This window comes from Lagopus leucura, unplaced genomic scaffold (assembly GCF_019238085.1).
Source record: "Lagopus leucura isolate 7727_CA_CO unplaced genomic scaffold, USGS_WTPT01 Super-Scaffold_100001, whole genome shotgun sequence".
Classification (NCBI taxonomy): Eukaryota; Metazoa; Chordata; class Aves; order Galliformes; family Phasianidae; genus Lagopus; species Lagopus leucura.
In genome coordinates this window covers 61974562-61999451 of record NW_024962262.1, presented here as the reverse complement: position 1 = coordinate 61999451, position 24890 = coordinate 61974562, and the positions used below count along the sequence as shown (strand labels likewise).

The window sequence follows — 24890 nt, the reverse complement described above, 5'->3', positions numbered from 1 at the left end:
GACAACACACGATTTTCTAATACCAAGGCTGTCCTTGCTAAAAGGAAAATCCTGTAATGTCAGAAACCAGCTTATTGCGAGCACAGCCTGAGAGGTGAAGCACACATGGGATGAAGGGGCTGTGCTTCAGAGCAAAAGTCTATGCTGTGTTAGCCCCAGGTGAGGAACCATGCAGAGCTGCCCCCTTTGCCCACAGACCCTTCCTGTCTTGGTGTCCTACTCAGAGCACCTTCCCACTTTGTTTTTGCAGAAGCAGATGTTCCAGGAACGAAGCGGCCGAATGCTCCAGGCTTTCTCTCCGCGGCAGAGCCCAACCAGCAGCCCTACACGAGGCCGCTCGCCATCCCGCTCGCCATCCCCTCCGTGGGTCTTCAACAAAGCCTCCCCGCCCTCCTCTCCTAAAGCCGCCTCCGCCTCCCTCAGCAGCATGAGCGAGGGAGACGAGGATGAAAAATAAAATACAGATATATTTTTTTAACCATGAGACAGAAGAACAAGCTGTGGACTCAACCGCTGGATAGGGAGAAGCGTGAGGAACATCTGGGGTATCTCTGACAGCGGGGAACGTGCTCTGGGAGATGTTGGAAACGGACTGGAGCACAGCAAGGGAAATCTCAGGAAGAGTGTGTCCCATCCCCGCTCCCTCGCAGTGCCGTACTGGCAGCGTTTGCCTGGCATGGTGCTGGGGACTGGCAGGATAGCATCCACCTGCGAGTGAGCTCCTGTCCATGTGCTGCTGCTTCCTGCTGCTGGGGGCCGGCCGGAGCTGGGGTTAGGGGGGAGAACCTGTGCTGAGCAGGGCAGGCAGGTGCCACAGTCCTCCACAGTCCACAGATGACCCAGCATGTGGGTACACAGCTGTGGCTAGCGGTTGGAGAAACTGGACCCTGCTAACCCTGAGCTCTTCCAGCACGTGAAGGAAGGGCACTGCTGCAGCAAATATATTCAGAAACAGAAAATGAACCTTCTTTTCTGAATGAAATTCACCCCAGACCTCAAATCATGCCAGCAAAATGGAGAGTTGTCCAGCTGAGCAGACGGAAATTCATTTGATATGTTCAAACTGCTGAATGTTGCTTGTTGACCAAGCCTCTGTTCAGGGCATATGTAAAGATTCCAGCTGTACAAACACCCTGAGCTTTATCAAATCTTTCTCCATGTTCCTAGTGCCTGAACAGCTACATCACAACCTCCGTTCCCCAGGTTTGCGCTTTGGAGACAAGAAAGTAAGTGAAGACCACCCTAGCTGGAATTTCTTGCAGTGGGAAATAACTGGTCTGAGGACTGGCATTTTCTGCTGGTGAATGGTACTAACATATGTGGAGCCCTGCTACCCAGGAACAGACCGACCTCTCCTGGAAATCCTGCTGCTCCCACACATCACCCTACGGCAGTCCCAGCAGTGCTGCTGTCCCCACGTGCTACTAATCTGGTTGAAAGAAATTTCACATGAAGCTCTGAACCAAATATGTCCATAGATATGCTGTCCTTGCATGGGATGCTGGGGCCATTCCTCTACCCCAGTATGGAGAAGAGGCTGGAAAAATTGATGCTACCCTCAGGTAGCCAAGGGGGTCCCAGTGACTGCTGATATGAGGTGGGGCCTATCCATGAGGATGGGCCAAGCTCTGAGCAACCCGATCTAGCTGCCGATGCCCCGTTCATTGCATGGGAGTTGAACTAGATGATCTTTGAGCTCCTTTCAACTCAAACAATTCTGATTCTGTGATTTTAAGTGTGCTTAGGCACTGAAATCTTCTTTCTCTTGCTGTGACATATTTACATCCCCAAGCAGAACTACAGAAGTAGCACTAAGGAAGCTTTCTCCTCTCCATGATGCACATTCTGATCACCTCCAGCTTGGCAAATAACTGACCTGCCTTCCTCCTGGCTCTACCATGCAGCCCCTCAGCTGGCACTTGTCCCCCAGCATTGGAACAGGCTGCCCAGGTGGAGTCACAGGATATGGCACTGAGGGACATGGTTAGTGGGCTTGGGGATGGGTCAGTGCTTGGACTAGATGATCTTAGCGGCCTTTTCCAATCTTAATGATTCTGTGATGTGTCTCGAGGAATGCTGTGCCAAACAACCCAGACTACGACAGGACCCAGTAACTATCTCAAGGCATGCATTGCCTTCTGGAGCCCAGCTGGCTCCTCTGTCACAGAGCTGCAAAAAGAGGTGAGCAGGGAACAGCAGGGGACAGGACAAACGCCGCTTTCATGAAGAAGTGGATGAGGAAAGCCACAGCGAGCTCAGCTGCACACCTGGTGGGATGATGCAATTGAGACCTTTCTCAGCCTTAGGCAACCTGTTACTGTAATTTCATACCTGGGATGCACTTGTTAGTTTCTCTGATCCTTTGCAAGTTTAAGTCTTCCCATCACAAACCACTCCTCCACCATGGAACTGTCTGCTCGCTACTGGTGCTGTTCATAGGACGAGCCATGTCCAAACACAATGGAGGTGGGCAAGTTTTTCTTGTTCTTGAGTTTTACTGTTCGTTTTGATTTCATAATAATCCCTGTTCAGCAGCCATTGGTCAGTGGTTGGGGCGGAAGACAGCATCCATGACGTGTAGATGGGGCTGGAGAGAAACTCAGAGTGACCTCTGCTTGGCAGATGCTCTTTCTCGGTCCCAGGTGGTGACCCAGTGACAAAGCCATATCCTGTACCAGCCATCCTTTTCCCACATAGGAGGACATCAATAAGCCGAAGCCTTTCCCCTACTGGTACAGACACCAATATCCATAATGCTATCTCCAGCAAACCAGAACCTCATTGTCTTTGGACACGTGGAAGGCAATTTTGCACTTCTGAGTCATGGTTGGCTTTTATTTTTCATGAGTGTTGCTTTAATTCAGTCCTGTTTATTGGCCAAGCTCCACATGAAAAATAAACGGTGTACAACAGAGATTTCTGCCTCTCACCTTCATTTTATAGCATGTTGGGGCGCACCAACACAACTCCTGGCACAACCCCATTGACAGCACGGCACTTGTCACCCCCATCCTTTGTACCCCCATACTTCACACCCCACAGATGCCTCCTGAGCAGCCTCTCTGACCTGCCCAACATGTGCTGTTCGGGTTCCTAGTGCTGCTCTCAGGAACCCCTCTCACCTCCTCCCCCAGCAGCAGCTGTTGGTGCTTTGTGAGCCAGGATACAGCTCACAGGTGCACCGGGCTCCTGCAGGAGTGCAGCAGCAAACCTGAGCCACAGAGCACAGCTCCTGACACTGCCCCACGCATCTGGCTCTTCTGCAGCTCGGTCAGTCTGACCCTGCATGCTCTGCCTCGCTAACCTTCTTACAGACAGGATAAAAGGGAAATAGTTCCTGATACTGCAGCAGCTGCAGAAATTTGTTTTGTGTTTGTTACTTTGTTTTCCTCTGATAGTTCTGCCTTAGGCAGAGAGCAGCTGAAGCAACAGACAGTTTGTTAGGACTTCCCAGTTGAGACATTAATTACAGAATAAGTTCAAACTTCAAAGTTGCTCAGCACAGCAGAGAACTGCTGAAAGACCCCCACCAAACACCCCCTGGCGACATGAGCTTTGTTGCTAAAGGTGGATGTGGGGCATTTTTCACGGCACCCTGCGGCACTTGGGAGACAAGACCTTCCCAGAGGAAGGTCTCTGCTGAACGCTCACATGAGTTCAGATAAACCTGGCAGGAGTTTCTGAAATACGAAGAAGCAGAAATGAATTTCTGCAGTACGTGGCAGAGAGCTCCTGTTCCAGCTCTCATGTAACACCTCAAGGATTCGCTTACTTTTAAATCCCTCTGTCCTTTAAGCATGAAATGTCATAGTCTGAGATCGCTCGTGTAAGGTTATTTAGCTCACAATACTCAAGGAAGAGAAACATTTTAAAACCAGATTATAATGTGTGCATATTAACCATTATTTCCAAATGCAGTAAGAATTCTTCTAAACTGCACCCAGCCGGACTACTGAAGAAGACAACCTTCTGTCCCTGTGTGTAAGCACATGAAGGCAGGAACACACAAAGGGAAAATCCTATATGAAGGCATTAACCAGGCTGCATGCACAACTGACATCTCTCATGTATTTCAGACTCCAAACCCAGCCTTGTTGCATTGAATTACAGCCCCAGCAGCAAATTCTGGAATTTTTAAGCCTGTTCTATCATTTTCTAGTCACATTTCCCCACCAGCAAATGACATTTACCAGTAAAATAGGGTAACTGAACTGCAAAGCCATTGACCACTTAGGAAAGGTGAATTATAACCTCCTCTGTACAGAGAAGCAGCTTTGAAACCCAGCAGCACTTCAATAGATGCCATGGGAACCTTGTAATTTTCTTGAAAGTTACAAGAGCTTAAAAATCTTAATGGAAATGGAACAATTTCCAGGTAGAAGCCCAGAATACAATTTCATAACAGACATCCCAAGCACCATGAACATCCCATACGTTTCAGGTTCAGGGAGATTTGCACAGCAGGAAAAAGAGGTGCTCATGTGCTTCAAGGAAAACATGCGATGATAAACCACTGCAGCGCACACACAGAGCAACCCAACAACAGGGCTTATGAAATCGACTATCGCTCCCGTTGTTCCAAACCAAGAAGTTCAAGAAGCGGGGATGAGTGGAAGAGTCAGTCCATAGCACTGAGCACTGCAGCAAACGTCCCGTTCCATGGAAATAACAGAGGTGCCTGAGGCTGCAGGCCTCACGCTCCCTTTAGTTACTGCCATTGATCGATGGGGTTCTCACTCAGTAAATGACCCAGTCTTGATCAGCAGTCTTGATCAGCGAGGGCTGCAGAGATCAGGAGGAAATTCCCTCCCAGAGAACAAAGTGGTGAGAGCAGAGGACACAACAGCCTCACTAGGTTTGTAGTGAACTTCCAGATGTACTTACCATGCAGATACCACCTCCTTAATTCTGCTCCTTTGCTTTACAATCCTAACACCTGTTCTGCTTATGAACCTGCATTCCCTCCAAAATAAAAGTCATCTGGAGAAAATTACACTCCTTTTTAAAATACTATTTCACATTTTAAATGGCGATGTTCTCAGACACCAAATATGCTCAAAGTATAAATTACTGCAATTCAGTCTCCTCGAATTACAACTGCTTCTGGATTCCCTTACAGAAATGAGAAAAGGAGAACGTGGGGCTCCACCACAGCCCTACCGTTTGGGGCAGCTGTTCAAAACAGCACTTTCTCAGGAGGAGGCCTGATGCTTTTCTTACCTTGATGTTCTAAGAAAGGAGCAATGAATGATTGCTAAGGAGTAGAACAGGAATTACTCCATTTTCTGAGCTCAGACTACAAAACAAGAAGAAATGAAGTTTTACCCCCAAATACTTTAGGGTGCACATTCCTACCTGCAGCCCCTCACCTTCCCCCATCCTGCATTCCCAAACTATAGAACTTGAGAAGCCTGTCTGTATAAGAAAAGGAGTAGAATAAAACAAGTATCTGTAAAAATGACTGACAATCATTTCAGAAAAGCTGTTCACCACGACATCTCCCATGTTGTGGTGTGTCTGCATTGTCATTGTTCTGTAGGGAGATGCACAACTTGCAAGGAACATCTTACATTTCAGATACTGCTCTGATGAAGCATCCATTTTATTTTCTACAGCATCGCTGTCTTTGTATGTATTTGATGCTGGGTTCTTGGCACAGCGGCAAAACCAAGACCTGCAGTTGAGCTGTATCAGCCCGTGATTTTATCCTTTCCAAAACCAAAAAACTGTACCACAACATTCACTGACATGGCAAAGCTTTAGAAAGAAAACCAGAGCTTCCTCTGAAAAGAATCATTTGAAGCCAAAATGGGATTTCACAGGAACAAAAAGCACAACATTCCTGACTTACAAGCAGATTTGTAGCTCCCAGCTCTGAGTGCCCACCAAAGGGCTGAGGCTCACCCTGTGCTGTCCAGCCATGAGAAGAGCTCCACAGCGTGCAATTCTGAATCAGTCCCTTAAAGATGTCATAGTGTTGTTTTTACATATTTTTATTTGTCAGCAATGGAAAAGAAAAGGAAAATAAGAGTGTACACAAATTATATACGTGGGTATCAGACTAGAAACAATTCCAACGCAAATTACAAGACGACTCAAAATCGGATTGAAAACATCAAGTAATCTCATGAAGAAAGACCTTCCCACTTCACTGCAACCTCAGTTGAAACCAATGCTGCTACCTCAGAGGAATGGCAGCATGTAACCCCATGGGTGCTGGGCATGGTACATGAGCAGGCACCACAGGAATTCAGCCCGTAACAGATGCTGAAAATGAATTCAATTGATTCCCACTGTCAGAATCCCACATCAAACCCCAGTACAGCTGGCACGAACTCAGCACATTGTCAACAGCTCAGCAGAGAAGGGCAAGCCAGCAAGTTTTGGTAAGGTCAGCTCCTGCTGAAGAGCTGGGTTCTGGCAGCAGCACCAGGAAACCTGCCCTGCCGCTGCCTGTCAGTGCAGTCTGCAGACACAGCAGGTGAACTTCAAAGGATTGTCAGTCTGGCACCTCTCAGATGTATTCAATTGAAAGGAAGAATCTCAATTATGAATTTAGTGAGAGTTCGACAATGACAGAATTATCACAAATACACCGATCCTACCAAACCAGTCTCTAAACTTAAGAAATGAGTTTCTCTATGTCAACTTCTGAGATCTTTTAAGGCAACTTAATACCGCAGTTAGATTATGTGAACTTTAAATTTGCTCATTTCTTTTCAATTAGAGAGATACTTTAGTTCATGAATCTTCATTGCTTCAAATTAATGCCAACAGCTGACCCTGAGAACAGATTCACCAAAAGGGGATTACTCTGATAAGCTGCTGCATGTGCAAGTATTCTGCTGTGAAGTCGCTGCACAGTTTATGCCTGTGTTCCTCACCTCTAGCTCAAAAATACACCATTCTGTCATGTGCCATCACATTCTCCCAAGTTCTGCAAAGACACATGTAGGTATATTCATTCATGACGAGTGAGTATGGCAAAAAGAGGAGGTAAGAGCCACTAGGAGCCACAGCACCTGTATGGCAACCAAGGGAACATGCAAACTAATTGGACACCTTGCAGTCAGACCTGGATATTGTAAGGAGATAAACACTAACTATAAACATTTTGTTTGTTTTCTACAGAATGGCTTATATCACTTAAGATCACTTAGCATTTAGCAGCATTAAACATGTATGGATCTAGAAACACTTACTAAAGGTGTTTTCTGTATGAATGAGGTCAGGGTTTCACAAAAACAGTCTGGCTTGAGGCGAAGAGAGGATTGTACTACACTCCAGGATGGTCAACCTATTTACTTTGTGGACTGAGTGAACAGCTGTTTAAGCAAAGCAAACATTCCACATGTCACCGAGGAGAAAGGAAATGACATTACCCAGTTGCAGCATCAAGTATAGTTTACATAGACAAGAAGTGGCTTGAGTTTTCCAAGAACACCAGAATTAACATATTCTTTATGCATGCCCCAAGGGAGCTGCCCTAAACGCTGCCCAAGAGATGGCACAAAGTGCAGCAGGACAAAGACTTTTGCCATCACAGCTAAGTTCAGAGACACAGACTGCTCTCAGTGTTCTAAAAGAAGCACTCCAGGATCTTTCTTGTCAAATGCCAACTCCTACAGAGATGCCTTGTTAGCCTCAAAACAAAGCGTAGAGAAAACAGGGAGCAGAGATACATATGCAATTTGGAGAGGCTTCAGTATCCATTAACATGCAGCTAGACAGGGCATTATTTCTGTACGTTCAAGACAGATGCACCAGAAAAACAGACATTGGAGGAAAACAAGTTCAACTATTCCGTCACAGTATGGCATACAGAAGTTGTTTGTAAATTCCCAGGGAGAATCAAGCAGGACACTCCTCTTGCTCAGTTTGTTTCTGTTAAGCACTAAACACAAGGAATACACGGTATTTTCATGGAAAACATGTTTTCCTATTTACTGTGTCCCGTAACCCAAGACAAACAAGTTGCAGCAGCATTAACACACATCTGAAATCCATTAAAAAAGACACAGCTTGATACCATCAGAAAGTTAAGTTTGGAATTATCTGCCCCAAAATATTAAAATACATAGATATGACTGATACTAATTAAAGGTAGCAGTAAGTGGAAAAAAAAGAGTGTGCAGTTAAGCTAGGTGTAGTTAAAAGCTACCCACCCTCATTTTTGAGGAAAATCCATTGGAAAGCATGTCAAGGCCTGCTGCTGCTGCTTCCTAAGACCATTTTCAGACTAATACTCCTGCGTAGAAGAGTGGCAAGAGGACAAGCAAAGACCAATTTACAGCATACCTGAGAGCTGCAGAACTGTAGAACATACAAGCTGCTGAGTCAACGTTGGAGAAGAGTAAAGCTGTTTCTCATCTATATTCAGTGTGATGCCTGAGGGCAGACTTTGGAAAAGAGAAAGAGCACAAGGAACGCATTTTCTGTTTCCCTGCTCTGGGCAGTTTGTACACACTCAGGGCTCCTAGAAGTAGTTACCACATCAGGAGGACTTTAGCTTTCAAGTACCAGGGCACTTCAGTCCTGAAAGTCAACTAGTTGTTTTTGAGAAGAAAGAGAAGGGACTATCAAAATATAATCCTCCACTGTGTTTTTACTTTCATTTGGAGTCACTCCACAAAATCAAACTTCAACATTTGCATCCTTTCTCTTCTTTCTGTTCCTTCTCCGCGTTATGAGGGGGGCAAATTTACTACTACAAAATCTTGAGTTCTAACAAAAGCTCAGTTTCAGCTTCATATTTCTTAGAATGCTTTTGGTCACGTTCTAGGAAAAACTGACCACACGCAACTGGGAAAACGCTAGTTTCGTCACAAATGTCTGCTTTTAAGTAAGCCACCTTCTGTGATGAGTGGAAAAACACACACAGCTTGAAACAATTTCAAGAGACAGTAAGAAGTTATGGGCAAGGGCAGAAGTTAACCGGCTACACTGCAGTTGGTACAGCTTCCACCTGAAATCTGTTGGACTACTACACTGATTTAGCTACAGCCACACGGCTGTATCACTCCAATCGCAATCTGCCTTCCCTGCAGCCGTGCCTACAGTCATAGGAAATTATTGCTCTGGGGATCACACGAGCTGCACCCTCGCTGTGCCTGCAAGGGTTTCCCAAGAAGTGTTGCAGAAGTCTGGCTGGGAACAAACAGCCCCATTGGAGCACTCCATTTCCAAGCTCGGAAGGGCTCTGCTCACAGCCAGCACCAGGCAGCTCCAGCAGCCACTCTGCTGTTTGGGCCTCTGAAGCAGGTTGCAGCACTCAGCAGTCACATTCAAGATCATGCTAGAGCAACCTGGCAATCCAGTGTGACTTAAATGTACAGTGCAGAGATGCTTACAATAACCCAAGCCCTGCAAATTCACGACCATCCCTATACAAATTCTTGAACTGACTGCGACAGCTGGGAGCATCAGTTTGTAAGGCAGGGCCTCTGACTTTTCAGAAATGAGTCTACATGTAACTTATTGCTCAAAGTGCTCTACTATTCTCTGATGAAGAGTGCTATGCAAATGCTAAGTACTATCATTAGGTTAAACTAAGGGTATTCTTTAAAAAAATATCTAGGAATCTCTCAGCATTTCCCTGCTTACCTAACAGGCCAGTCCTCTACAAAAGGAAATGAAATATTGGGAGGACATGGACAGTTCCCCAGAATGCTAGGAAACAAGTTTCAGTTTTCCATGCTAAAATCTTTAATGTCTTTCAAAAAAAAAAAAAAAATCAAAAAATCTAGAAGAAACTGAGGGTGCAGAGTTGCTTACAACTCATCTATTTTATTCCTGTGGCTATTTTATCAGCAGAACTTCGGAACCTCACAGGTTCTTCTGAAAGGCCACAGTTGCAGAAATGGTATTTGGCAGAGGCCTGGTGAAGAGCAGTTTCCTAATGCTCAGTAATAAACCCTCACGAGAAATTTGAGGAGATGACACTTAGTTTTTTCCTCTTTAATTTTGTTTCCTTTCAGATGGGTACCAATTGTTTTGCCCTTCCCATTTCTGTGATAATTCCAGTTTCATTTATTTAGATCAATGACGCTTTCCAAAAGCTGGTGTACAACATCTTTATATACACTACAAATTCAGATTATCAGACTACTGTCAAACATTGAATATATAAATAACTTTGCAAACTATTTACAGGTTTTAAGCTAATCAGGTTCCAAGCAACCAACACTCTTAAGGCAAATTCATGTGTATGACTGGCTGTCTGGCCTTTCAGGTTTCTCCCCCTTTTCCCAGCTGCCCCAGAGATTACAAGCAACAAATACAAAATTCAATTACCTCCTGCTCTCACACCGACAGGATTTTTTTGTATGGAGAGATGATGATCTTTCATGAACAACAGGGAAAGTTTAAAAATGCTGTTGTGTTTCTGTGTCAAGAAAATCATTAAAATGTATACCAAGAAGTGGAATTCCCAATGTCTTACACCAACATAATTTCTGTATGCACTGGACAAAAATGGCTTGGGGAATTTGGGAAAAGTATTGGTTTAAAGCTGTACAACCCTTTTCAGAACTACACATTTCTAAGCTCATCAGATATGAGATCTAGAGAGCTCAAAGGGATTTTCTGTAAGAGGTGACACCGCAAAATAAAATGCAGCAAAAGGTGGATTTTCAAAGCATAAGCTTAACTAGACTAGAATCTCTCTCACACCACATTGCTGTGCAAGATGCTATTCACCATTTAAAGGGATTCTGCACAATTTGCTAATCCTTAGTGGAATAAAACTTGGCACTTAAAATAGTATCTTTTGTCACAACAGTGTATACTTAAGTGCAGTCCCTTTTGTCAATGCATGACTGAAGCAACCAAGCATATACTGGTGAAATAGGCAGGATTCACATCCCAAACGTGCTTAGTGCCTCCTGTAAGTCCCAATCATCACTTTGTTCTTACTACTTTTAATGCCCTGATTAGGTCTTTGTTTGGAAGTAATTAGCTATTGTGGTTTGGAGGATTTTGGAACAAAGCAGAGACTTGATACTGAATGCAGAGGTCATCTCCAGCAGAGACAAAAGGTGGCAAATTATCGGTTAGCTTTGTATTTAGAAGCATCCCTTGGTTCACTGCTAGGATTGCTCCAGTCATCTGCTTCAGGTGTGGTCTTGTAGTGCCGCCACGCCGACTTATTAAAAACAGGAAGTCTTTCAAATGATTCACTTGAAAGGGCCTAGGGAAAAACAAAAGCAATGGTAAGATATCAGCTGGAGATACCTAAAGCCAGACGATACCCTGGGGGTTGTTCTAGTACAGAAGCTGTAACTGTGGAAGTGTCTCAATTATCGGAGCGTTACACATCACAACACTGTTCTGAAAATGCTTTGGCTTTGATCAATCATTCTTATAGTATGATATGACAGTAAAAGTTAAAAGAAAATAAAATTTTAAAATATTTCCCTTCTTTTCAGGGAGGGGTGTTTAAAAAGACAGCAAGAGAAAAAGCTTTTAGTCAGATGCATTTTAGGCTTATGTACGAGTGCTACTTAAATAATAAACTCAGACTCTGTCAGCACAATTCTAGAAACAGTTAGGCCCATCCACATGCATTTTTTTTCCTCTGAGAAACACCATACTTTTTTCCTCTATGGATACTTGCACAAGGTTAAGATCATTAGAAAATGAAATTAGAGCACAATTCCAAAACCTGCTCACTAAATAGAGCAAGACACAGTAGCAACTTAGAGTCAACACCTGGTGCACGAGCTGATAAAATTCAAGCAGTTTGTTTTAATTGTGAGCCCCCACACAGCCTGCTACCTCCTGAAAAGTGCCAACAGGGTCAATACAGTCTATTGGACAAAGGTCAAGGATAGGAGAAAAAACTACAAGTCAGTCTTGTTTCAGTTTTGCTGCAATCAGAAGTTTTAGAATCAATGCAGTATTATCCAAAAATTCTTTTGAAAAATTCAGCTCTTAGGATACATTAATAAAGTGCAAAAATCCAACACAAGTGACCGAAGAAAAGAATTCAAGGCAAGCTGATGAGTATGAGAGTCAAGATTATGTTTTTAAGTTATTTTTACAACTCTGTTCATCGAGGTGAAACATGATAAAAATAGCAATTACAAATTTGAAAACAAATGAAGGAGTGGAAAGAGATAAAGTTCATTTGTACCAAATGGCACCTGCCTGCTATAACCTACAGAGTTGCACTGCATTGCTAGTTTACGAAAGGGTCAAATTCATACCTTCAAATAAATTACAGCATCTGATCCAACACCTTCCATTGAGTAGAGTTTTAGGTCACCCTGGAAGTACCTAGCATACAGACGAGAAATTGGCAAGCCATAGCCAAATCCAGCCTAGAAAAAACAAGAAAAAGAAGGAACAAACAAGAAGTTTTAAAAGAAAGAAGTGCTAAAGATCAGAGCGGTTTATAAAACAGAAGATACCTAAAGATCAGCTTTGCGTCTGATTACTCTTCAAGCTTTTCTATATTCCTCAACCTGCACTATCAGTACAGATTCAACACTTGGAGCATTCTTTTTGTTCTAGGCAGTTTTGTTTTTTGTTTTTGTTTTCTTTTTTTTTTTACTTTGAAGTACAGAAAGAGAAGAAAAAGAAACAGCAAGAAGTCTTTGTTAGGACTACCTTGTCCACTTTGAAGGCCAGGTTGAATGAGACCCCTGGCAGCCTGATCTGACTGGTGGCAGCCCTGCATGCAGCAGTAGGGTTGGAACTGGATGGGCTTTGAGGTCCCTTCCAACCCTTGCCATTCTGTGATTTTATATTTTCCTCAAGGAGGTAGGTAGGTGTCATACAATACATACTACCTCCAATCATTAAAGCAAACTGGTAACTGTCTGCAGCTTCCTGACTGTGATTACCATTCTGGCTTCGATAATATATTTTTAACAGATGCCACATTGCAGCAGAGATTAGAAGACTACTGCAGAGAAACTAACTTCATTAACAACATACAAAGCAACAGAAGACAAATAGTTCTTGGTATTGTTTACTCCTCCAGCAAGAAGTCAGGATTACACAACACTGAAGATCTACTGAGAATGTGTAGATGTGCAGATTTGTCAAAGCACAATAGATGCAACTAATCACAAATCTAAGATTTGTACCTGTCACATTCATAATCACAGCCACAAAGCAGTCAGCAATTCACATCTATTCCAACCCACTCATCTCAGAAGAAGTTGACACAAAAATAAAGACGCTCTCTGCTGACAGGGAGTAAGATTTTGGCCTACGCATCACCTCTTTCAGATGACTGGGGCCATCCTGATAAACACTGCGTTTGATTATTTACTTGAACCTCCCTGGATTTTTCAGGGCTATCCAGAGCAATAAAGGAAAGATTCCAGACATACAAGAATTTGAAAGTAAGGATATATAAGGCAATGCAGTAACAGAACTTTTCCATGAAGGTGGGTTACAAGAAGAATCTGATAGGAAACTCAATCCACTACACTATTTATACACAAGAAACTTGAAAAATACTGGCAGAAGGGAGAGTAAGAGTAAATAAATTTTGTTGAGCCTGTGCAATACTAGGCATTTAATTACTGATTATCATGCCCTGAATCTTGAAAACAAAGCCCCAGAATGACAAAAATAATAAAAAAAGAAGGCTAAGAAGCATGAACTCTGAGCGCTATAAGTGGTCTCACTTTATAATAAATCCCTTGGGGCAGAGGGGTGAGTATCATAGAGCTTTTTAATACAGTATCTGTCAGAAATTCTCTTGTTCTCATCATCTCTAGAGCAACTTTTGTCCTCTTAGCATTTTTACAGAAGTGTAAATTTAGTGATCTTGTGTGGTTTACAGGTACTTCTGCTGGTGATTAACAGTGCATCTGTGCCATTTCTGTTTCTTGTTTTGCTAGCATAAAGATGCCTTCTTCTACTCATAGTGCTTGTTAATAGTCATTAGTGTTCATTTCCACAATTAGAACAGCTGCTTATATGCACTTTTCCAAACAACAGTTCAAACACTTGGAAACAATCCTCACAGACTCCCATTACAGACACTGGCATCACTTTCTCGCAACGCATTTCAAGATGCATCTCTTTGCTGATCTATAAAAGCAGGAAGTTCCAAAAAAGGTACAGAAGCTTGCCTGCATCTTTTCCAGAGACAGAACAGCATGTTAGTGAAATTAAGAAACAGCTGAACTGCAGCTTGTAGGCAGTACACAGCCCCAGCTAGGGACAAGGGCAGCACTCAGCAGTTCTGAAAACATACTACACTTTCTCCTTTGCAAAACTATACCTCCTTAAAACCCATGTCCAACTTCTGGTTGCCTCCTGATCCTTTCAGGAAGGTCTTTGTTCACTGCATACCAGTCTGCCTAACTGTGTCATACTTCCCTCTTCCAAAAAATCTTCTGTTGTTTTTTTTCTATATTCTGTCTTCAGGTTATTTACCAAAACTGTTGATTTATAAGAAATATGAAGACAAAAGATTCAAAATGAGTACCCTAAAGTATAGTTTTGCTATATTTTCTAAAAAGATGGTTATAAAGAACTGATTGCTACGTTGGTCTGTGACCTAGAGGAAAGAGCACAGTCAGTAATGGTCCATCTGCCTTGAGAAGGGGAAACTTTGTAGGACTAGTTTTACATGAAATACTCTAGTATGTGCAATACAAATGGGAAAATATTTAACTGTGTTACTAGTGTCAGCACGTTTAATTAATCCTGATTTTCTCCCACTGCAACCAAATGCTAAAGGGAGGATCATTGGACTCCCCTCTTTTAATTAATTTTTTAAAAATTGACTTTTTAAACATTACTGTGTGTTTCTAATGTTTTCATTATGCCTACAACAGCACAAACGAGTACAAAACCTGCTAGAATCAGAATGCTGCCATGGTAACAAGGTCTCTCAGCAGATTTTAAAAAAACATTTTCAATAACAGTATTTTCATCAATCAACAAAACAATCCCTCCTTTCTTCCACTCCCCAAGCCCATGCACATTTCATAAACTAGACAGGAGAGCACATAGCAAGAAGGAGGTTACAATAGAAAAATACACCTATTTACACTGTACTGCAATTTAGTTAATGAACATCACCTAAGCCAAGAATGACAAGCGAGCACAGTGCATGGTAATTCTTCACTGGCTTTGGTCTTGCACACTAAGTGACAAAGAAACCTTCCTTCTGCACAGACTTTGAAGATGACTCATTTATGTGAAACCTTTCTGCTGAAAGATTTTTATTTCTTTACTGACATACCAAGTACAGAATAATTGCTTTTATAATTGAACCCAGACCATAATATGTACTACATATCAAGGTGCACTGTGAAAGCCCTTTTTCCTCTGTAACAATGTAATACAATGAATACAGTGTAAATCTCAAGCTGAACATCTTACAATCAGAGTCACAAAGGAGGAAACATTTTAATGGTGAATACAACTGGCAATCAAGGTTCAAGTTTACAGGACGAATAAGTTTCAGGAAATCTTTGTGAGCTCTGATAGTAAATTGCTGATCAAAACTGAGACAGAACAAAGACAGATTATAAATGAACAGAGCTTCCACCATTCCTGATTTCATGAAGAAAGTTCATATTTGAATTGAAGTCTGTCCCCTAGCGCTCGTCTCATTTCAGTTAAGAACTCACTTTTTTAATATGAAAAAGGCACAGCACCCTTTGAAACGTATTACTAAGAAGTGCTGTAAAGTTTGCAATATTGAAGGATTAATGTCAAGCCAATGTACATACAGAACTGGGCTTCAGACCTACTCATGGTGGCATCAAGCACTTTGAGAACAAACCAGTAGGTTTACATGGCACAGTGCTATGACCTGTGGTCTAAGATAGTTCCACAAAGACTGCTCATCATCTAGAAGGAAATATATCATCTTTGAACCTCTCTGGTTTGGTTTCTACCTTCTACTCACTGCTAATTATTTTCTGTCAGAATAATACATGTATTCTGATATATACATATGTGTGTGTATTCGTATGTAAATATATTTGTATGCATATATATGTGCATGCATGTGTATATATATGTATACACACACACACAGATAAATAATTCGCTGCCTGAAGCCACTTCAACTGCAGAAGCACCATTAAAAAAAAAAAACAAACAAAAGCTGCCACTTAAGAACATGCTACATGAGAGCATTTTTAAAGAGAAAAAGGAAATCTCCCAAATAATAAACTTTTCCTTGACACTTAAGACAAAGGACTGCAACAGAAGCAAAACAGAACAAAGACATCAGAAGCAAAACAGAACAAAACACAAGAATAGAGACAAGAATACAATCAGTATTAACCCACTTATTGAAGTCTGACTGACAGATCTCAAGAGACTGTATCACCTCTCCAGCTGAACACTGGAAACATCATACCACATGTGAGTCATGGCCTTCTTGTTAAATGCGTTTTCACAGATAACTTAAGTCCAGAACTTAAACAGAAGTAATTTTCCAAGTTCCATATAGCTTGTGCATTACCAGGAGGTATTTCTCAAGTGCTAGAACACACAACGTGGCTCACCTCTTCAGTACATGAAATAAACTCAGATAAACAGTAGTTTATTTATCTAGGAGGGGCTTTTTAGATTATTTACCTTTTTGGTAACGCGGCAGTAGAAATCCTGCCCACCTACCTGTGATAATGCCATGCTCATGCAGGTATGCTTGTTTCCAAGAATATAACGTCAAGACAAAGAAAAGCAACTTCCTGTTCCAAAAACTAAGTGGTGATAACAGACCACATTTTATCCTGATGTGTTTTACCTGCACAGAATTGCTAACAATAAGCAATTACTTCAATGGAAAATCTGAACCAGTAGACTGCAATGAAAGGAACGCACAAAAAGACATTTAAATATGCATTACAATTGCTTACCAAAGGAACTGCTCTTGTGGGCTCCAAACTAGGCCTGGGTGCTGTTGAGTACATGTAGTTAAACAATCTGTCTATTTTTCTTAAAGGTACACCTCCACCTTGATCACTTATCTAAGGAATGAAAAGTTAGTTTTCAGCATTATGTTCTGAAGAGACTTGTAGAACACGTGAAAGCGTTACATAAATGACTTCAAAAATACTCATGAAGATGAAGCATCAGAGGTCATACAGTACTTAATTTGCTTTTTCAAATGACAAGTCAAATGATTCTAAATACAGCAGGTTGGTAAGCTGCAGTTGAACTTATTTTTTGGCACTTACCTTAATAGATAGATCTTCTTTCCCCAAAGTGACTAAGGTTTTGATGGATGGATAGCCTTCTCTCTTACCTTCGTGCAACTCCACTGTAGCTCTCATTGAATTCTGAAGTTAAAAGAAAAAAAGTGTCTTTGATTATAAATTTACCACATACATTTTGTGTGTCAACGTAGAACCTGGATATATTTTGTTGAATATCTTGTCCTGTGCAAAGAGAAGAAAAGTCATATTAAAAGAAATTCAAGGAGCGCTTCCAAGTCAATCAGATGTTCAGTTAGATTTCTACACCAGAACTCTACCCTATGACAGAAACTCAGAGAACCTTAAGCAAGAAAAATACTTCTGTGCAAAATCAAGGGACCATCTAAGAGACACCATTCTTCCAGTCTGTCTTGCAGAACACCCCTACTGATGGTAGACAGCAAAAGCTATTGTTTTTCCCAACCTAATGGTTATGGCACAGTCCATCGTTCCGACTTTATTGTACCTATTAAGAGAATTTCCACTGCCAGTCCATCACAGATTAACATTACTTACAGCTGGAATTTACCAGTTTCCTGCTGTTTCACAACTTGTACCAAAGCATACATACGAGCACTGTACAAATCCTCATCTGGTCTTCTCTCAAAGTAACATTACAAGTGACAAAATGAGGAAAGATTTTAAACAAACATACTTGTCTAGTGCCAGAAATCAAAGACAAAACATGATCATTCAGGAAAAATTTCTCTGACCAAGTGCATTGTTTCTCTCCTTGACTTCTCAAGTACAAGTGCACCACCCAGAGACCACCTGTCTTACTCCAGCACATACAGTAGTTCTGTTCCATTTTCATGGTTGTTTGAATGATCCAGAAAACACAAAAAACAGGACAAAGCATGTCATTTACACTACTCACAGACACATGGGCTGCTCTTAAAACAGGCAGAAGACACTGATATTTGCAATAAAAAAGCAAGCTTGTAGAAATGGTAAGATCATGTACCATTATTGCAAAGATTATCATGAGTCAAATTCATCAGTATCAAAAGGCCAAATAGAGAGGTGGGAAAACTGATTTTTTTTTAATTATACAAGGGCATAAGAGGTTTGTGAGCTTAGCTTTCACCAGAATTTCAAACTCTTCGCTGGGATAAATATAAGAAAGGAAAACAGAAATAAAACTCTAGAGATGCAACTGAAAAACCCTCAATTTCAATAGTAATGGGAGTTCCCAACCCCTTCCAAATATTAATAAGCACAACCTACCTTGAATAATTCAAATAACATATGAAACAAGTGAGAAGGTACATAGACTACTTGAATAGGCTTGTTTGGAGCTTTAGCTAAAACAAAAAAAAGAAAAAGGTTATTTTTTCCCCAAACACTATCATTTCTATTTACATTTCTATTTACAGGACTATCATGAAATTATAGGCAAAGTCATCTAAGCACGTTTTAATTTTCTAAGTGCAGAATACAATCCATGAAAAATCTTGCATAAAAACAGATTTCAGTTGCTGTTTTCATCTTAACTGATACATGGTAATGATTTTTTAAAGATACCAACATCAGCAAACTTTTAGAACATTCATGAAACTTAATGAATCGGTGGTTGATTTAGTACCAAATGTATGTTATGAACAACAGCTTTCCCACTTAGATGGGGTTCACTTTTCTTAATACATACTATATTTAAGCATATTTGATGCACAAGGATTCTTAAACTAAGAAAAAAAACACTGCTTAATATTCTAAAAAGAAATATTTCCCTTAAAAGCATAGAAAACATAAGGTGTTCATAAATTTTCAAAATATATTTCAAGCTGTCAAAATTCTCTTGTTCCAAATCCTAACTTGCTCTATCCACTGCTGTCCCTATTATTAGTATTTCAGTAGAGGTGTATGGCATGGCACAGCTCTGTACACCAGAGCACTAAGTGACTGCATTTAACACACTCCAGCACAGTTTAGTGCTCAAGATGCAGTCATTCCTGAAAACTCAAATATCTACTGGTGTTGAAGTTACATAGTCATAGCTTATCAGACTCAGCAGCAGTCCATATGGAAGAAAGGTCACTTAAATTCCTGTCTCCTAAGCACAGGAAGACACAAATACACATCCAAGAAATGGCTAGAGTCAGTTTCACCCTTTATGGCACTGAGGGCTGATAATTTAAAGATCTACTTCTAAAGACAGAGAATGTATACAAAGTCTAATAATTATCAATACAAACAATGAACAAAGCAGTCAGTCAACACACTGATGAAGATCGTCTCATCGGTTTCCTAGCATATCAGCTTGTAGTGATAGCAGAGGTTGCCACAGCTGAGGTGCAAGACCCTGCATTTGGATTTGTTGAATCTCAAAAGATTCACTTGGGCCCCACTGCTCCAGCCTGCCTAGGTGTCTCAGGATGGCATCCTGTCCCTTGGGCACGTCAACCACACGCCACAGGTTGGTGTTATCTGCAAATGTCCTGTGAGTGCACACGATCCCACTGTTGATGCCACTGATGAAGGTGTTACAGAGCACTGTTCCCAGTACTGACCCCCTGAGGAGCAACACTCATCACCGATCTCCATCTGGACACTGAGCCATTGACCACCACTCCCTGGGTACAATCTCATAACCAGTTCCATATCTTTCCAATTTGGAGAGGATATTATAGCAGACTGTGTCAAAGACCCTACTGAAGTCTGGACAAATGACATCAGTGGCTCTTCCCTTGCCCACTGACACACCATCACAAGAAAGTGACAAAGTTGGTCAGGCAGGACCTGCTGTTGGTGAAACCATGCTTCCCTTTGCTTCCCTTTCTTCCACGTCCCTTAGCATAGCTTCCAGGAGGATGTGCTCTGTGATATTCCCAGCACTGAGGCAAGGCTAACTGGTCAGTAGTTCCCTGGATCATCCTTTCTACCCTTCTTAAAAATGGGTAGAATTTTGCCTTTTTTCAAGTTACACAGGACTTCACCTGACGGCCATGACTTTTCACATATCATACAGAATGGCTAGACAACTACGTCAGCCAATTCCCTCTGGATTCTGAGATGCAATACAAGCTGCAGAGTTCAAATTATGACTTAAAATTAATTAGCAAAACCAAAGCCACAGAAATGCCTTTTTCTTAAATACATTACTTAAATTAAATGAAGTTCTCAATTACCATTGAATTCTTCAACTTCCAGATCAGGTGCCACCAGATAGTACTGTTCACATAACATCTTAGCTGTTTCATAAGCATCTACAAAAAGAGAACACCAATTTTTGAAAAGTCAGTTAAAGAAGACTAGCAAAGCTCAGTCAGTATCTGAAAGACTACAAGCAGAACATTCACTTTAACTGTTTTGCAAGCATGATGCTAGCATCCATTCTAATCTCTTCGTCTATAGGTTCATTGTCTATTTGTCAAGAAAGTATTTAAAATTAAAAAAACAAGCTATTTTTCATTTCTCTCTTTGCTCATTTACCATGTCCCAATCACAATTTAGTACTTGTTCTTTCCAATAGATAAGAAAAGAATGAGACTGCCACCACAAATCCAGGTTTTTATTAATATGATAAGGTTTAAAATGTTTAAATTCCCAAAGTCTTATCAGAGATAAACTGAAGTCTAAGATTCCTCATTCTCTCCTACTGAACCCAAACAAAAGGAGCTTCCACAGTATCCAAATTAGTCTTTATGTATTGACAAAATACAGCAAGAAAGTTGAGGTTTGTTTGTTTGTTTTAAAGATTTTTAGTGATTCTAACTATTCACCAATATCTCCTTTGCAAAAGCACTTCAGCAACAAGCACCAAACATTAGCCTAAAAAGAAATTACAAACTCAAATGTTTGCAATTACACTGCTTAAGTTACCTTAAAGAAAATGGTTTCAGGTAATGATTTTTTCCTCATTATTAGAGTTGGCTACGAGCAAGGACATGAACAGATGGGGCAGTTCTGTGGACAAAGAGTATTTTGCTAAGATACTGTAGCGGCTGCATTTGACCCAGTCCTAGGGTCTTCTACCTTCTTCCTGTCCAAAGTGGCACTACAAAACAAAATAGTCACTGCCAAGACAAGCATAACAAATAAAATCACGGAACTAATCAAAGCTGGGGACGTTCTTGATCAAATCCAAGAATGTTTCAAAATCACTCTCCAACAGGAGTCTTTTGTGCCTAGACAGCCAATTCCAAAGACCTTCTCTAGAAAGGTCCTGTCACTGGCACAACAAAATGCACCCTAGTAAAAAGATCAAAATTCCATTTAATATCCAAACTATTGGATATAATAATACTGGATATATATCTGATGGCCTTGTGAATAATCCTGTACTTGAACTAAAAAAAACACGTATGGAGCATAGTCAGCACCTTGACTCAGACAGCCATCAAAAGTTAAAGGTAACTGTGGAGCTATTTTGAACGAGGGGCTCTACATGGAGAATGGACTATATAAGCACATTTCAAAGAATTTCCACATCTGTGTGGAAGTGAAAATCAGACGTGGATCAAGAAAGCAGGAGTTGGATTCCTTTATTGTGGAGAAAGAATACTACTAATAAGGTGATAATACCTGAAGACATCAATATATGAACGTTCTGCAGATACATCCACTATGTAAAACTCAAGAAAATGAAGGGACTGAAAAATTCCATTTAGCCTCCCTAAACAGAATGTAAGACTCATCCATTTTCAAGAAGTAGCCACCCTGAAGTGCTTGAGATGAAAAGACAGGCACTATCACTTCATGATCCAGTTATGCATCCAGAAAAATGTCTGGGTGCAGACACTCTTCTTCTAAAAGCCACCTTCATCTTTGGCAGAGGCCTAGGACCTGTTCAAAACATTCCTCATGTTATGGCTTGAGGTACAACAGGAGTGAAGGATCTATTGGTACACATAAAGTAATAGCCTGAAGAACAAGTCCAGAGTTGCTCTCAGCTCAAATAAATATAAAGTATTTCTGTAGGACAGTCAGTGAGATAGTGACCCACCTCAGACATTTAAAGATGCATTTAAACATACACTCAGTAGAGCTGCTTGAAGTGAGAAGTGGGCATGTAAATCATTTCTTTTAGGTTTGAAGGGCATACAGAGCCTGTAGCTGACACATCCTGTGCCTAAGTCACATCTTACTTCTGGCAGATTGCTCCACATAACACCTATGCACTAGGTCATTTTAGAGCTAGCACAGTATGTAAAATGTATGCTAAGCCCTCTGACCACCTTGAAGATGAAACAGCCTTAATTACTCTGACTTTAGACAGGCTCTTCCTCTAATGACATTTTGTTTCTTTGAAAGACAACAGAGGATACTGTTTTTGATGCCCTGATTTTGTTAAAGGATGTTTTCATATATAGTTTATCTACTGCAGCTACTAGCTTGAAAACTGGACTGAACATCTGTTGATACCGTGCACTCCTCTGTCCACAACAGATTACAACTATGAGTTTCATGATAAAATAGATTCAAACACAACCATTAGAAGGAGCATTGAAATAAACAAGCCTGTACCATACAATGTCAAAGTGGAATAAGATCAATCAAATGAAAATAGAGCTGCTGGAAAACAGCCACCTTAGAAGCCAAAGAGCTAGAAGTTGAGAAGCCCTGCTAACACTAAAAATCATTTGTTACAAAGCAAGCTATCACGCAGGCCAAATTCTAACAAAGATCTCTCTCTTAGCTGAAAGCTGACAAAAAGAAAAAGGAAGAAACATTCTTCTCCTCTAGTAACTGCATAAACAGCAGTGAAGGACAGAGGGTGGAATTCACTCCTAGATCAAAAACTGTATTTGTAAATAGATACATCCAGAGCATGACTCTTCAATAAGCTGGTTCTTCACAGGAGACAGCATTGCCTCACGCATGTTTACTACTGCTCTGAAAGCATATGAATATTCATAACATGAACATGTCTGTAGTACAAGAGAGAACGGGATGCGATGTGGTAAAATGCATGTGATTAATCGCTGGAACAACCACACACCTCAGAACACTGCACTTGAAGGGCAATAAATCAATCAGAAATTGCACTTATTCTCACATTTCTTCACTACCAGCACTAAATAAAAATAATAGTGCCTTAGAACACATTTCTGAGTATTCAGGGGAAAAAGGATATGTAATTTTAACACAACATTTAAGTACTTAGTCTGATATTAAAAAGGTCATACTGAAGTTAAAAAAAAAAAATCACGTCTCCCTAGTTCTGCTAATGTATCAGAAATGTAACAGAAGTCTCACCGTTCTTAATTATGGAGACTTCAGAAATTCTCATTTAGCTCATGGCTTCATCGTAAGCAACTGCAACTTTTATTTCTTGTTGTTTTTGTCATCAATTTATTACATCAATGTACATCACCTTCAGTCTTTTGTATCAGAATAGTACATTTATTCATATTCTAAATTGTGGACTTTTCAATCAAAAAAATTGTCAAGTTAGTTTCCTTACCTTTAACCACCTCTGCCACATTACAATTAGGATCAATACTTCCAATATGTTTGGGATGAGCAGGGTTAATGTCTCCTCCAAAAAGAAGCGCTGTAAGGAAAAACAAATGGTGATAACTTGCCTTTACACTTGAGACAGCATAGCATGTCAAACTCTGATGATACCTCAAAACTTACTGGATAGCACAACGTTCTGTGTAAAGACACTGCAGCAAACTGGCAGAAACCCTGTGCTGAAGACAACTCTCAGCAGCACTCCCACTTGCACGTAAGGTCTGGCACTCACCAAATCCTTCGCTGAGAGCTGAACTCTCAAAGAGGCAGAAAGATCTTAAGCTTTTTTGCAGCAGTGACTTTCTGCTGCTATGGCAAATTAAGCAGTTCTGATAAAGAACTAGAGGCAGTATGAGCTAAGCAAATGATATGAAAGCTTTTCCTATTCCAGAAATGGTGAGGTAATATACTGGCACAATGCTCCTTGTAGAACCACGTCATAATAAACAGTGTCAATAATGAAACACAACATAAATGCAGAGTTATCTCACAGTATGCTTGACACATGAAAGTTACTTGTACACACACAGCATGGCATGTGCTAATCACATGGAAAGTAACTGGAAAGACACACAAGATGTATGAAACCTCACAACGCACTACTCTGCATTTGCTCCCCATCATCTGTGGCGCACTCGCACATTAACAGGCCACAACAGCTGAACAGTGTGCAGACAGAGAAGCTCTTAGAGCTAAAAGGTACAAGATACACTCATATCACATGCTTGGCCTTAGCTTTACACACCATCACTCTCTGCATACTTGCATACAATGGTTAATAGGAGCTGTCCAAGTAACTCTTTTCACTGTGTAATGCAAGTATAATAGTTTATAAGTAACAACACAAAGGAATGAAACCTTGTTGCAAAAGATGACTAATTCTAATACTTAAATAGGAGTAGGAAGAAGAGGGTGACAAAGGTGTCATAATTTAAACCTCGAGTCAGAAATACTCAATTAGTATTAGTTAAAAGGCAAGAAAGTCTACATAACTTGATGAAAAACTAAAAAAGATGCACACAGAACACAACCTACTCAAAACCTGCATCCTCCTAGTTGATTATAAACACCAACTCTACAAATGATATTGACAGACTTCTGAGCAGAAAGATCTAAAATTATAATGCATCACTATGCAAGCTGTCTGTGCCAGCAAGATTGAAAACTGACAGCCACAATGATAACACCCCCCAGTACTGGAAGAAAACATACTGGTGCTTTGGATTCACTCCTGATAGCTGTGAAGTA

At 40.9% G+C, this 24890-nt stretch overlaps 2 protein-coding genes across 3 annotated transcripts in view; one reads left to right on the top strand and one right to left on the bottom strand.

The window, feature by feature from the left end:
- The window catches only part of PCYT1B (phosphate cytidylyltransferase 1B, choline), a 31299-nt gene extending 28390 nt beyond the window's left edge, over positions 1-2909 (top strand). The window contains exon 8 of the mRNA XM_042868497.1: positions 251-2909. Coding sequence (XP_042724431.1) covers positions 251-457 — 207 coding nt within the window. The 3' untranslated portion in view covers positions 458-2909. The remainder of the gene's footprint in view (positions 1-250) is intronic.
- Positions 2910-5977: 3068 nt separating this feature from the next.
- The window catches only part of PDK3 (pyruvate dehydrogenase kinase 3), a 54379-nt gene continuing 35466 nt past the window's right edge, over positions 5978-24890 (bottom strand). For both annotated transcript variants that reach the window (XM_042868495.1, XM_042868496.1), the window contains exons 5-11: positions 23590-23679; positions 20312-20389; positions 18411-18487; positions 17166-17267; positions 16845-16955; positions 12207-12320; positions 5978-11188 (exon numbers count right to left, since the gene is read on the bottom strand). In XM_042868495.1, coding sequence (XP_042724429.1) covers positions 11045-11188; positions 12207-12320; positions 16845-16955; positions 17166-17267; positions 18411-18487; positions 20312-20389; positions 23590-23679 — 716 coding nt within the window. In that variant the 3' untranslated portion in view covers positions 5978-11044. The remainder of the gene's footprint in view (positions 11189-12206; positions 12321-16844; positions 16956-17165; positions 17268-18410; positions 18488-20311; positions 20390-23589; positions 23680-24890) is intronic.